The sequence below is a fragment of the Cibotium barometz genome, chromosome 41, assembly GCF_041138505.1.
Source record: "Cibotium barometz isolate CiBa-2024 chromosome 41, ASM4113850v1, whole genome shotgun sequence".
Classification (NCBI taxonomy): Eukaryota; Viridiplantae; Streptophyta; class Polypodiopsida; order Cyatheales; family Cibotiaceae; genus Cibotium; species Cibotium barometz.
In genome coordinates, this window is record NC_141086.1 from 36965418 (window position 1) to 36981205 (window position 15788).

General features: G+C 43.1%; 1 protein-coding gene across 2 annotated transcripts in view; it reads left to right on the forward strand.

The window, feature by feature from the left end:
- Positions 1-15788, forward strand: part of LOC147614926 (protein unc-13 homolog) — a 207599-nt gene that overhangs the window by 15208 nt on the left and 176603 nt on the right. For both annotated transcript variants that reach the window (XM_086780241.1, XM_086780242.1), the window contains exon 4: positions 12579-12846. In XM_086780241.1, the coding sequence (XP_086636367.1) occupies positions 12579-12846 (268 nt within the window). The remainder of the gene's footprint in view (positions 1-12578; positions 12847-15788) is intronic.

Here is a 15788-nt window from a genome sequence, read left to right on the forward strand (position 1 = left end):
TCCCTTGGCTTCCAGAGATGTTTTACAAACGTTTAGATGTAGATATATATGATAAACGTTTACAACCAGAGATGATTTGCAAACGTTTAGATATAATCTTGTGTTGGTTTAGATGTAGATATATATGATAAACGTTTACAACCCGAGTATTCCAACTTAAATATCATAAGAATGCCTCACTTCACTTTTAATATTTCTAAAATAACTAAATATGGTGTTGTCTCTTCTCAGTTATTCAGATTCTCTCGTATTTGTTCAAACAAGTTTGCTTTTATTACTCAAGTTTGCCAACTCATCAATTTGCTTGTGCAAAAGGATTATTATTTAAAGAGGTTTTAAGCAAAGTTCGTTGCTTTTTGAATCGAAGTAGATATATCTTTGAGATTTCTGCTTTTGGAATGTTTAAGATTATAAGTAATAAGTTTCACAAAAATGGGGAGCTTAAAAGCCCATTTTCTGTTTAGATCCATTTAGCTCTTAGTTGTTATTTATCATTGCTTCTAGTCTTGTTAATCATTGCTTTAATAGGGAAGTGATTTGTTTTGCTAGTCTACTTGTAAGTGCTAGCCTTCATCATGGCTGAGTCTGCCCTTCATCTCTGGAGAAGTGGTAGAAACTTAGCTCGTTGGTCTCTGTATAAAAATTGTGTCCTTCTTGGTTGGACATAATTTTTTATATGTAAACCTGCACCTACTTTGGGGCACTGATGACGTGAGTAGGGATGTTGTAGCATCTAGTTCGTGCTATGCATGATGAAGTTGATGATCTTATACTTCGACAATCTTTGAGATAAAGTTTGCACTTTTTGTATTCTTGTCTTTACTTCTTTTGTTTTAGTGAATTAGTCATTTAAAGTTTGTTTTTGCTAATTAGTTATGAAATTGTTAGAAATTCTTTTGTTGTGGTTTGTATGTGGGCGTGTGTGATTTAGTTATGTATTTGTCTATTTTTGCAAGTTATTATTACTATTATTATTATTATTTTTTCTCGGGTGTCTCTATTAAGCTTTTTTTTAAAATTTTTAAAATTTTGTTTGTTTTTGGTGATTCTCTTCTTTCTTTTAAAATTATTCGTAAGTTCAGATTCATCTGGCCTTATGATGGTATTTATATATATGATTTGCGGACAACAATCTCTATGTCTTTGCTTAGGATGTTTTGATCTGTTTGATCGTCTTATATGTTGATGCTTTGATATGTTTGATCGTCTTAAATGTTGATGATTTGTTGATCATTGGCTCTCATCTTGCCAAGACTGAACAACTCCGGTCAGATTTAGCTCACACTTTTGAGATGACTGATTTAGGACTTCTCCACTACTTTCTTAGTATGGAGGTCTATCAAAATCTTGATGGAGTTTTCTTTAGCCAGTATAGATATCTACAGTAGCTTCTAGAGACATTTGGGATGGCAGAGTGCCATCCTCTTTCTTGTTCGATGGATCCCAAGTCCTAGCTTTGCCGAGAAGATTCTACTCCCATCTTTGAGGAGAGTACGTAGTTCCGGAGGCTTGTGGGTTCTCTTATTCACTTGACTTATACCAGGCACAACACTTCTTGCAGTGTTAGTGTTCTCAGTGAGTTCTCTTCCACTCCTCGACATTCTCATTGGCAGGCCGTTCTCAGGGTTCTTTGATACGTATCTGGTACCTTGGACTATGGTCTCTCTTTCAGAGGAGGCACTGAGCTAGTTGGATACTTTGGTGCTGATTGGGAAGGTGATCAGGATACGAGGCGGTCCACTTCTGGTTATTGCTTCACTCTAGGTTCCGGTCTCATTTCGTGCTGATCCAAGAAGTAGGATACAGCCTTTGTTTCTTCTACTAAGGCTGAGTACCGGGCCTATTTGGATAGTTGCTATGAGCTGTTATGGTTGATGCAGATGCTGAATAATCTTGATATTCTTTCAGAATCCTCTGTTCGCATTCTTACAGACAGCCAGAGTGCCTTGGCATTGGCTCGAACTTCATCTTTTCATGGCAGGACGAAACACATTGAGGTCCATTTTCACTTTGTTCGTGAGCTGTTTGCTGACGGCATCATTTCTCTGGAGTATTGTCTCTCTGAGGACAACCTAGCTCACCTCTTCACTAAACCTCTTCCTCGAGATTCTATTGATCAGCTCATGACTTGTACAGGAGGAGTCAGTCCACCGTGCTGGAGCTAAGAATTGTGTTTCCAACATTTATCCCATTTATTGCATTATTTATGCAGCATACTTATTTCATGCATTTTACTTGTCAAGGTTATTTTTTCCCACATTTTAGGCTCTTTTCCGAGTTGTAGGTATTTTCACTAGTCGTGGGTTTCTTCTACTGGCTGACTTGGCTGTTTGTGTTGTATATAAGAACAAGCTTTTTGCCATTTAATTCATTCATCATTTTGCTCAAGTGTTGGATCATTGTTGGCTACTCCAAGTCTCTCCTGTGCTTTTGCTTGTTGCCTTCAAGCATTCTCTGAATTTTTTTCCCTGTGCATGTGTACATCCTCTTATCCTCTTATGAGGTGTACTTTATCTTTTGTACTTGGACACAATTCAATCTATATTGAGTTGTGTGTCTCTTACTCTCTCTCCCAAGACTATCACTATGTGTGTGCGCGCTTTGTTGTTGCAAACCCTAACCCTAAATTTGCAGGTCATCTAACAGTTGTTGGAAATTGGGTGGGGGGCCAAGTCCTGGGAGGTCACCCATCCCAATTGTGTTCATGTCAGTGCACGCTTAACTGGAGGTTTCCACAAATCGGTCTAGCCATCGAGACCCCAAAATCTTAAGATGATGGAGGACCTCTGCTCTATCTATTTTGTGGAAATCTCCTAGTTCTTCCTTGGCACCACTTTTGTCAACACCCCTCTTTAGTGCCAACTATTGGAGAATGCACAGGCGGAAGCATAAATTGAACAAGAGAGAGTTCGTGGACAAAATCACCTTTTATATTAGCATGAAGGCTTTACAATGGCAATTAGCCAGCAAGGAGTGTTGAACTTGTGCAAAGGAATGGATGAATAAAGTATACATTGGGAGGCCCTTTATATAGGGAGGCCAGAAACTGGCCGATTTCATGATGAAGCTGGCTTACTGGCCAAGACCAATAATCATGAGAAAAATAGGTAAAATCCCATAAAATAGGTTTTGGGCAAATACATTGAGATGCACTAATTGTAACACCCCCTTTGCAGCTCATAGTGTGCAAGAGTTTGAAGAAGATAAGCTGATGAAGATGCAACCATGGACCCTCCAACACTGCGAATACTGGAATCACCTCGGAGAGAGCACCTCCCAACCTGTTTCCTCGAAACAAAATGCTACCATGAACATCAAGGAACTTTGCTTGGCTACGAATTCCCACACAAGTGTGCAGTGAACTTCAAGAATAGATGATGAGCTGTCGGACACACCGCGCCCATAATCCCCAACAGTGGATGGAAAACACATCATGTCCCAAAAGCCTCGAACAATGAACTCGGAACAGATCCAATTCATAATCTCTGCTACACAAAAGATAACCATGTCTTGCCAGATGTCTAATGCTTGGAACTCCGAATCCTGGTCCCCATGCACCACTAAGTGGAGAAGTCTCCTCTGGTGATTGGAAACACATGGGGGAAACTGCATGTATACTAGAGAAGTACACCATTTGGGTCCTCGTGAGCTGGAAGCGCCCTGGGATCCCTAGAAGTGGTAGTAGAAGAATCAGTATCGGTGTCGTTTGTCGTGTCTTTGCGCTTTCTCTGAGATGAAGACTTGGCCTTCTTCTTGGACAAACAATCCTTGGACAGATGTCCTCTCTTCCCACAAGAGAAGCGGTGACTCTGACCTTTCTTCTAAACTGAGGAAAGTGCTTGGTCAGAACTGTTGACAAACACCTTCAACTTACCCTGTGAAACGAGAACGGACTCCTCCTCGAAGAGTAGGGAGCTAAGATCATCAAAATCCAACTGAGTGGATGTGACTTGGCACCGCAAAGATCGAGAAATCACATCATAGTTCGGGAGAAGCTTGGTGAGGATAAGTGCAGCGAGCTGAGGAGAGGACAAAGCAGCACCCATTGCTAGTAACTGGTCATGGATAACCTTGACCTTCATGAGGAAAGATTGCATGGAACTGCCTGCAGGAAATAACAAAGCGTAGAGTTGCCCTTGCAAGGTAACTGCCCTCATCGATGAATCTTGAGCAAAGAGATCCTCCAATTTAGACCATACGTGATGAGCTCTAGTGGGAGTTTGCACGGCCGGTGAGAACCTCCTCTACGATGGTCCGCACAAGCACTGAATGCGCCTTCTAATCCCGATTCTCCCAGTCTTGTAATTCCTCAACGAATTCATCCTCTTGATCTTGAGTCCACCTCCTAGAGTTCTGAGGACGCTCGGGCTTCCTCTCAGTGCCCTGAACAATATCCCACAAACCCTTGTGGATGAACCAGATCCGCATTTGAAGCTTCTGATGGGCATAGTGGGTCCTTTCAACTTGTCATCCTTGTTTGTATAGGGGGAGTCATATCCACAACAACAAAGAACACAAATCTCAGCTCTCCAAGACCCCTCTCAAGTCCTTTCCAACGAAGCGAGGCTCCAGAACCAATCAGCCCCCTCTCAAATCTGAGAGAGGCAGGCTGGACAGCAGCAAAACAGTCCTAGAAACCACCGGGAACCTCGTACCTGAAGGGTAGGGACTCGTGGAGGAAGAAGAAGATGTACAACCACTTGTCTGGCAACACCACATGCAAGAAACTCACCACAATTGATGCTGAAAACAGAAAATGCAGCCAATAACTCCACAACCTGCCTCTGAAGAGCAAAACACAGCCTGTAGGATTGGCGGACAGCAGCAAGAGGGCTGGCTGGACCAAAGTCAATGAAACGCAACCACTGTATATGCTGATCTGCAACCGGAGAAGCTATGGAAGCAAAACGCACAGCAGAATAGAAGACGGCGAGCATTTTGCAGAAGGATGGAGCAGCTTGAACCTAAGCGAATGATACCATGTTGGAGAATGCACAGGCGGAAGCATAAATTTGTCACGTGCACACGTTAATCCAGTGCCACGTAGACATGATTATTCGTTACAGCCGCCTTAAGGGCAAAGTTAGAGGTTTGGAGTCAATTTGGTGGCCCTATAGGTGGCCAGGACATGCACCAATGGTTGGGACATATTATGGGCACAATATGAACACGTTTTATGACATTTTTGATGACTTTTTATGGCCTTATGTCATGTGCATCATAGATGCCATGGACATTCTCAGGGCTAGATCCAGAAAAGGCAACCAGATAAAGAGTATGAACCCAGTAGAAGAACCAGGATGATGGAGCACAGAGCACAGAGCACCTTTGCAGTGTAGACTGAAGCAAGGCTTGGAGAAGAACCAAAGGGATGCTGTCGGCTGCTCACAGAACCAGTCGGCTGAATCAGAGGACATGGGCAGCATCAGGTGCATCATGGACAAGTAGATCATCCAGTCGGGCAGCGTTTGCTAGTGTGTATGGACATGGAACTGGCCGACCAGCAGTCGGCCAGCATAAAAAGGGGTCCAAGACCCATATAAAAAGGCCCCCTTGCTCTATGTTCTAGTCATTCAATCCCACTAGGGGTTTGGATCCTTAGAGGTCCCATAGGGGACAGATTTTAGGGTTAACCACCTTTTTATGAAGGCAGCCCATGGCTGCAGATATGTACCCTTTTTGTACCATAGTATATACTGAATTTCCAGCACTTCTCTCTCTCTCTCTCTCTCTCTCTCTCTCTACTCTCTCTCTACCTGCGTTTTTGCATCAGATGGTGCGTTTTTGCATCAGAAGGTTTCCAAGAGTGTTTAGGGCTGAAAGAAGACTACCCAGAGCTTCCGCATGTTACATTGGTATCAGAGCATCAGGCTCAGCCAGGCTAAACGCTGATTCAGTCCCATATGATGGTGTACAGGTCCAAGGTACAGGAAAGTACACGGATTCGAAGCCCACGGCAAGAACACAGATCGGGAAGAACTCCCAGGAGGTTTGTTGGTGGTGTTCCACAGTGCCAAATGGGGATGGCAGTTCCGTGAGCCAGATAGGTTCTCAGGTAACGGTCCCAAGGGAGGTTGATCCTCCAAGGGTGATGTGAGAGTGCCAGACTCAGTTCCAGGAAATAAGACCAAGATGGTGTTCAGAGTCAGGGCAGGAATGGATGGTGGACTAGAGAAACCAGATGCATAGATCTTCATCACAGATAGAGTGGTTTGGAGAACACGCCGGGATTTCAACGAAAAGGGTTTGCTAGGGATGGATGATGACAGAGGGACCTCGGGACAGGATTGGGATGATGACAGTCATCCAAGAGCAGGTTGGATTCCCGTCATCAAGTTTAGCAGAGGGGGATGTCATGTGCTAATCATTAAGCACGCTTCCGCATAGTAGTCATGTTATAAAATTGAACAAGAGAGAGTAGAGAGAGCTTGTAGACAAAATCACCTTTTATATTAGCATGAAGGCTTTACAATGGCAATCAGCCAGCAAGGAGTGTTGAACTTGTGCAAAGGAATGGATGAATAAAGTGTACAATGGGAGGTCCTTTATATAGGGAGGCCAGAAGCTGGCCGATTGCATGATGAAGCTGGCCAACTGGCCCAAGACCAATAATCATGAGAAAAATAGATGAAATCCCATAAAATAGGTACTGACCAAATACACTGAGATGCACTAATTCTAACACAACTTGTCCACTTTTTCTTACCTCAAAGGTTGAACTTGTCCATGTTTTCTTAGCTCAAAGGATCAACTTGGCTTCTCTAGTGGCTCAGAGGTTACACGTCAACCCATGGCTCTGATACCATCCATCCTAGTTGTGTTCATGCTAGTGTGCGCTTAACTGGAGGTTTCCACAAATTAGTCTAGTCATCCAGACCCCAAAACCTTAAGGTGATGGAGGACCTCTGGTCTATCCATTTTGTGGAAATCTCCTAGTGCTAGGCTTGGCTCCACTTTTCTCAACAATAGTGAGGGCTTAAAAGGGCCAAAGGGGGATGCCTAAGTGGGCTGGCCATTTATGGTCCTTGGCCCTCGGGCATTGGCCAGTGCCCAACTTTAATGAATGTGAATTGTAAAGGTTATAAAACCTTTATGATAATAAACATGGGTTTAAATGAATACTTACCACTTGTTCACATTCCACAAACCATGTCAGAATACATGGCATTCGCATGGTTCATGGGTGGGTGTCCCTTCCCCGTGAACTGGACACGTTATAGTAGGCAGTCAAAGAGATGCATGCACACGTAAAATGCAATGGATATATCTCCAATTCCTGGAACCTGTAGCTTCTCAAGCACGAAAATTGACTGAGTTGGAAGCCTAAACGACAATGGGTTCCACATACTAGCCACACTATGGGTGACACGCCCTGGCCTTAGTATGGGTGACACGAAGCTCCATGGCCTCTCCTACAAGTCCACTTGGGCAGCCAAATGGCGTCTCATGGATCGGCTTCGAGGAGTGAAGTACTTCATGAAAATTGATTTGAGGTCGGGGTATCGGCAGACCAAGATTAGATCAGGAGTTGATCTGAGAACGTGCCGAAGATTGGTTACTCTGTGCGATCATTATGAGTTCTTGTTCTTACTGTTTAATTTGATGAATGCTCCAGCTACATTCGAGCAGATGATGAATGATTTGCTTCGCCAATATCTGGGAAAGTTTGTCATGGTATTCTTGGATAACATACTTATTTATAGTAAGTCATTGCATGAGCATGTGTGGTGTCTCAGGACTATCTTGCATATATTGAGACAAGAGAAGCTCTATGCAAAGAAACCTCGGTGCGACTTTTTTAAAACAGAGTTCCTTTCGCCAATGAGGTGGTAGCTCAAGCGGTGAAGTGTTTGTCTTGGGACTGAGAGGCCCTGGGTTCGAACCCCCACTAGGTGCTCCCTCGATGGCATTGCCTACGGGCAAAAAAAGCGCCTATGGGTGGTGAAATGCGCCTATGGGCGGTGAAAAAATGGTAACTATGGGAGGATCTTGGGCCTAAGGCCAGTCAAAAAGAAAGAAAGAAAGAAAGAAAGAAAGAAGAAAGAAAGAATAACAGAGCTCCTTTATTTGAATCATATCATTACTCAAGATGGTATACGTATAGACCTAGACAAAGTGAGACAAGTTCTTGAGTGGCCGGTGCTGCAAACTATATGATGGGTAAAATCCTTTTGGGTTTTACGAGCTTCTTTTGGAAGTTTAACCGAAATTATACCAAGGTGGCTACACCATTGACACGACTCTTGGAGGGGAAGGGGATTATTAAAAAGAAGGGCATGAATACTTCTCCGGTTATTTGGAATGAAGTCCTTAACATGAACTTCAAGGCTTTGAAAGAGTTGGTGATGACTACAGCACCTATGTTGAATTTAGTGGATCCTAGCAAGCCGCTTGTGGTTGAGATGAATGCTAGTGATTTTGCCATAGGGGCAGCTCTTTTGCAAGATAGTCGGCCCATTGCCTTTGGAGCTAGATGAAGGGCTAGTGTTTGCAGGATAAGAGGGAACGGCTATGGAGGGTGGAACCGCTCCATGATGTGTGTGCAGAGGGATGGAGAGAAAGAAAGAAATTTTTATTGGCGTCTTCAAAAGACTACTAGGGTCTATGAGACAAAAGGTGTTACAAACTATCCAAGTGTTACATTGATCATGGTAAAACATAAAAAAAATAACATTTGAAAAGACTACTAGCTACAAATACAAGTAGCATCCTCATCATTAGGAATACAATAGCACGATGACCCAAGGACCAAGGTCCAAGGAACATCAAGCTGGTGCCTAGCTCGCTGCATTTAAACCGCGTGGTGTATGGTAACCCCGGGAAAACGGAGAGGCTCTTGTGTGCATTGTCTGACTCGTCTGAGAGGTGGGGGGTCTTGGGTGGGTTCCTCTCTCAGGCGGCGGTGAGAGGCTTCTTGGATGTGGGAGAAAAAGCTCATGATTCGAGGCTGCGAGGTATCTGTGCCTGGACATTGTTGGCGCGATACAAGGAGCTGGTCCTGTGTCTATGCAACTCCAGAAGGTAGAGCCCAAGACAACACTGATCCGGATAGTCAGTGACTCTGGATAATGGCCCAAAACCCCCTTTGAACAGATAGTGGAATCTCCTATGTATCTCATAAAACACCAGGCATCTGCAAACATAGTGCTTCTCAGTCTCCACCTCCAGGGAACAAAGTGTGCATATTTGTTCCCTCTATCAATACCCTCAGCTCTCCCCATCTCCACATTAAGCCTGTGCAAAGAGACCCGGATCTGCCCAATAGCTATCCTCATGGCATGTGACATATGTCGGAATAGGTACCCAAGCTTATGAATGAAGCCATCAGTTGTGAGCCGTAGGAAAACCCCTACATAGAGTTGCATCTTGGTCCCAAGATGCTCGGGTGCCTGCCATGTGACATGGGTCTCGAGTCGTAAGAGGTCAGCTCGTATGAGGCGGTTGATCTCCTGACGTGAGAGAGGCAAGAGGGGGACATCCAAGCTATAGTTGAAGGGTGGAAGGTGGCCAATCTGGAAGCCATGTATGTGGAACCATCTTGACACCCTAGCATACCATGAAGTGGGCTGACCATCTGTTGCGAGTCTCCGTGATGACTCAAGTGCTAAGTGTGGGAGTCTGTCATGGCCGAGGCTGTATATATGTAATTGTCTGGAAGAGAGCCTCTACTACCAAGGGGAAAGCTCGAAACTCTGCTATGACAACTTAGAGAGAGAGAGAGAGAGAGAGAGAGAGAGAGAGAGAGAGAGAGAGAGAGAGAGAGAGAAATGAAATGAAATGAAATGTTATATTAACGTCTTCAAAAGGCCATAATGACCTATGAGACCAAAAGTTACATCATGGTGGATCTGATACAATGTCTGGATAAAAAAAAAAAAAAAAAAACCCAGAAAATGAAAAATAAAGATGATACTACTGGCACCTAGAAAATGAAACTGGAACTGGAAGGTACACTATGGAGGTACCTCCATCTCATAATATGTGCCGCATCGGACACTGGCGGATCTCCTCAATATCCTCTGTGGTCAGCACCCTGACTGGGTGTCTCGCATGCCTCGCAAGAATAATCCGAATCTGCCCCGCTGCAACCTCCGTCTATGCTGGGATGCCCTCCTCCGTGGTCGTGGGCGTCTGGACCACCCAAGCTCAATCGCACGATCAATCAGTGTACCCCTGGTGTGGGCGGTATCCATGTCCTGCTGCTGCTGTGGTCCATCTGGCGCAGTGATGGCCGGACTAAAGAAGTCTGTAATGTGCCTCTGAGTCTGGCTCTCTGTGCGCCTAAGCAGGCTATCTCTATGTCTCTGCAGCTCAAGCAAGAACAATCCCAAACACCTCTGGTCCTGGTACCCCATGACTCTGGAAAGTGGTCCAAAACCCTCTCTGAATAAACAGTGGAAACGACCACGTATCTCATAGTATGCAGTACAATGGCATATATAATGCAGCTCTGTCTCTGGCTCCCCATGGCATACTCGGCATATCCTGGCCTCAGCTGGTATACCTCTATATCGGCCAATCTCAATCTCAAGCTGGTGTGAGGATGTGCGAATCTGACCAATAGCACATCGTACTGCATGAGACAAGTGTACATCCATGTAACTGGGTCTGATCACAAAACCATCTGCTGTGAGCTGAAGAAAATGTTCTCTGTAGAAAGCCATCTTCGTGCCCAGCTCCTCAGTCGGCTGTATCCATGTCCTCCTAATGTCCAGCTGAACTAAATCCTGACGGATGAGTCTGGTAATCTCTGTCCGTGTAAGAGAGAGAGAGAGAGAGGAAGGAGAGAGACAAAAATATGCTAGAGAGAGCATAGATTGCATGACTCACTAAAGATTTAATTGATTGATAAAATTGAAGTACAAGCCTTTAGTTATATAGGCTTTTCCCAATACCAAACCATTTGACCTTATTTAATGCATGCTTATCCACTTCCTAAGAGGTGGTTCATACGCAACTACACACATGGGGCTATTCACACATGGTTTACACACATACAAGCTCTGAATTATCCCAACAATCCCCCCTTCGGAGCAAAGTTGGTAAGACCTGAACGCAAAAGAAAGATACTACTTTCCAAACCCCATCACATATTGTGTTGGAGTCAACTCATTATGCACGCCTCCTGTGTCATGATAGCCCTCCAATCATGTAATGCGATAGGTCCGCACTTTAGTCACCCCCTACTTCCTAACTGGGATAAATAATAAAAGGAGCCTTTTATAGCATCATGGCTATTGTTTCCACCAGAACGGAAAACACATACAAAACATAGATACAATTAGATTTTCAGGGGACGACCCGGGGCAGAGAACCCTTATTGACTCACACATACATAAAGGCAGCTAGAATGCCCACTCATCGTCTACCTCATCGAGGGAGACTTGGGCCGTTGTTGCAAATATTTTCTCCTCTTCAACAGGTTCCTCTTCACCTTCAGCAACAAGATTTATGTGGTGTGTCTCTTGCTCTTTCTCTAGCTTTTTGAAGCGGTTGGCCTCCTTATGCCCCATTATCTTGCATTACCTGCACTGAATCTTCTTGTTGGTCCTCCACTTCTGTTCACCTACAAAAGCTGTCATAGTCCACACTGTTGCTTGCTTGACTTCCCTTGTTTCTTTTGTCTTTTTCAAGCAGCAAGGCTACCATAGATTTAAATGATGTTGAAGCTATGTGCAAGACTTCAATGGTTTGCTAAAACCGGGTAATATCTTGCATACTTTTTGTGATAACTTCCACCTTGTCATCATCATCAGGCTCACACTTAAGGCTAGCGAGTTGTTGAACTAGTGAGTAGAACTTTGCAAGGCGATCACTTAATTGTTCATTATCTAGCATTATCAAATCATAGAACTTCAACTTCAAGAAAACCTTAGAATAAGTGATTTTGTTACCAAAAAAAGTTTCCTATTTGTCCCAAGTGTGAAGTCTATGTGAAGAACGAGAGTGTTTGCCAAACTGAGGCCGATTAGTTCAATAGCTCTCTCATTGTGTTGTCGCCATAGCTTCTGCTTGTGTGCTCCAAGTCACTATTGGTGGCTTGTATTCAAGGCTCTTGTCCACTTGCATTATGTGTGGATTCCTTCACCTCTTCTTTTACATTGCTTGGATTCACTCTCAGGTGCACTCATGTTAGGCTCTTTATTACAAGGCTTTCATTTTTAAGGTTTTGGGCTTTACACCATGGACATATAAATGGCTCACACTAAGATGGGTGTCATTTGATTCTCCCAACATATGATACATACATAGTAAAAAACGTGAGGAGTGTCCTTTTCTTTAAAGAAATTGCAATTCTATCCTATTAGGTCCATATTCATAAGTAATGCTATCAAGAAGATGGTTCAACATTGCTCTAACGAAATAAGGCCAGGGAGAAATGGGTGAGGAGGCTACTATAATTTATATGTCAGGGTTTACGAAAAAATTTCAACATTAGTGATATGTATGAAATGGTACAAAATGTGAAAGACTATTTTCAGTCTTGAGAACATTTGGAGGTGTAGAGCCAGGCTTTTTGTCCTTTGCGGATATTTTTGAAGAGTTCAATTTTATAAGTACCTTTTTTGAATATGCAGGTTGGTTTAGGTGCGAGAGATTGCTATTCTCTTGCAGGAGAGCCTGCTGAATCTGGGCCATCACCAGCTCGAATGCAACCGTTTGAAACTCTTCCAACTGTTGCTAGTAATGATTTGGAAGAACTCTCTCTTTTGACAGTCTCAGCACAGCAATTGAAATGTGATGAAGGTGACCATGGAGTTAAAGAACCTACAGGGACGATTGCAGAGAAAAGGCTGCCAAGCGATGCCAGTGACCTAACCTTAGATCTTCCACCATTTTTCACAGGTGAAATTCAATGCTTGAGAGTAAAAAGGTACTGGTTTTTTCTGATAGCAAACGGCTCAGTTTGCTTCTGAAAGAGAATACTTTTGGTTTGTGCTCTTGTGCATTTCCAATTGCACATAGTTGTTGTTTCAGTTTGCTTCTGAAATAGAATACTTTTGGCTTGTGCTCTTGTGCATTTCCAATTGCACATAGTTCTTGTTTCAAATGAAATAATCAGGTTGATGGCCCCTTAATGCAACTGGTAGTTTGTGGAAAAATTTAGGCTTTTATGTGTAGGCTTGGGGAACCCTTTCTCACACTTTCATGAGTGATGTGATTGGCTTATCTTCTTCCTGATTAGTTCTGAACATTCATGTGGTGTATTCTTGATGTCAGAAAAGAGCGTTGCAATATTCTTAACTTATGAAGAGATCAGAACTGCATTCATATTATGACCCTTCGCCTTGATTTTCGGAGTTGTTAACTCCTACTTTGTAAAATGTGTCAGGCGTGCCATGTGTAATATAAGAAAACCAAGACAATTGTTAATAGTGTTGCCTTGTGAGCACATTTTTTAAATCATCTGTGTATTAACATGTTTGTGTTAAAACGAAGGATTCACAGAGGGAAAAGATAACAATGTGATTGTTCACTGCAGTGGCACTTCTAGACAGGCTAAATATGTCTGTGTGTTGGTCTCTTACATAGCATGAAAATGTAATCATCAGGAGCAGATCAAGCTTGCTTTCATGAGGTTGAGCTCTAATATTGCTGGTAAGCTGACTTGTTGCTTGACTTTTTAATTCGTCTTTCTTAAACCAGGAGCTTTAGCATGGGAGAAGGTTAAACCAGGAGCTGTAGCAGGGGAGAAGGGGTTATGAATTGGAAAAGAAAGAACGACCACAGAAAGAGAGAAATTTTTTTAAGGTCTTAGAAAAGACCACAAGGGTCTATGAGACCATGGTAATACATCAAAAGTACAACCTCCATGTACATTGGTGTGGAATTCCAGTTATACGTGACTAGCTATGTAGGCTGATAGCGATGATCACAAAAGAAATGCGAGGAAAAAAAGCCAAAAAAGTTCTACTGCATAGAAAGCGCATGCTGCTTAGGTTGCATAAGCAAACATTACTTGGAGCTGTGGGACTGCATGTAGAAAGAAAATTACATAGAGAATGCAAGGGCAAGGAAAGGAAAGTGGAGAATAGGTCTAATTGGGCTGCATAGAAAACTCATGCTACTTAACAAAATTACTCGACTGATGGCATCATGAGGATTGTAGCTAATTCAACGGCATGGCAACATGTGGAGCATCAATATCCATAGTTTAAAGATGAGCCTCGTCACTTACATCTTGGCTTGGGCATGGATGGTGTTAACCCATTTGGCTTCAAGTCCACATCATGGTCTACTTTGCCTATTGTATTGGTGAATTACAACCTCCCTCCATGGGTGGCAATCAAGAAAGGTCATATTATTCTTGCTCTCCTTGTACCAGGCAAGTATAAGGTGGAAAACATTGATGTGTACCTCAAGACTTTGATTGAGGAGCTTGAGACACTATGGCGAGGTATCAAAGTCATGACGTTTCATGTAAGATTCCTCCCTCTAGCAAGTGAGACTACTAAAAGCTTTATATATAGACAATTGTGAAAAATGAAATAGATTATGTTTTTTTGTGTTGAGCGGTTTCATGACTAAGTATTGGTGATAGGGTTGAACATTTATAGATTCTCTTGCATTGGTATGTCTAAAGTGGTTTGTGGGTGTTAGAGCCTGTGAATTAGGGTTAGGGTTTGCAATAGCAAAGCATACTCATAGTGATGGACATGATAGAGAGAGTGAGAGGCACATAACTCAATGTTGATTGAATGGTTGTGAAATGTGCACAAGTACAAAGATAAAGTACACCTCGTAAGTGGATAAGACAGTGTACATATGCATGGGGGGGAAAAACCTCCTAGTGAGGGAGAAGTGCCTCAACCAACTAAGTGTGTTCACACACATCATTGCACGTGACATAAATGTCTACAAACCTTTATGGAGTGATGATGTGAACATGTCTAGGGATATGGTTGATCAATCCTCAAAAGGCAACGAGCCCAAAGCTTTGTGAAAAGCTTCAAACTTCTGATGAGGAAGAGCCTTCGTGAACAGATTTGCCATGTTGTCATATGTAGACACATAGACCAAACTGATCTCTCTTGTAGAGATTCTCTCCCTGACATAATGATAGTGCACCTCAATGTGCTTAGTGCGAGCATGAAACAATGGGTTCCTTGCAACTGCCAATGTGCTCTGATTTTTAGTAAAGATACAATTGAAGGGCGGCTGTCCAACACTCAAATCAGCCAAAAGGCGTCTTGAGCCATATGCACTCAACTGTCATTGTAAAAGTTGCCCTGTACTCAGCTTCACAGCTCAAAGTGGCTACTGTTAGCTTCTTCTTGCTGAGCCATGATATACATGAATCACCAAGATGGAAGCAAAAACCACTAGAGGATACCTTGATGTCATAACATCTTGCCTAGTTTGAATCACTGAAAGCATGCAGTTGTGACTCACCCTCTGGAGATATAACAATCCAAGAAACTAGGTGCCTTGTAAGTAGTGGGAAACTGGCTTAACAACTTGCTAATGCTTGGTACCTGGGCAACGCATAAATCTACTCAACTGTGACACCCCATACTGAATGTTTGGTCGCGTATTGCATAAGGAGATCAAGCATCGGATAGCTTGCGTATATAAAGTTTGATCAAAATGCTCTCCAGAATCCTGAATGCTAAGCTTGGCACCTGTCTCAACTGGTGTAGACACATGCTTACAATCCTCAAGATTAAACCTTTTAAGCAATTTCTGTATGTACTTGGATTGCATCATGACAATCCCATCATCACACAGTAAGAACTGAATGCCCAAATAATAATGCAACGGGCCCATATTTGACATGTCAAAGGATG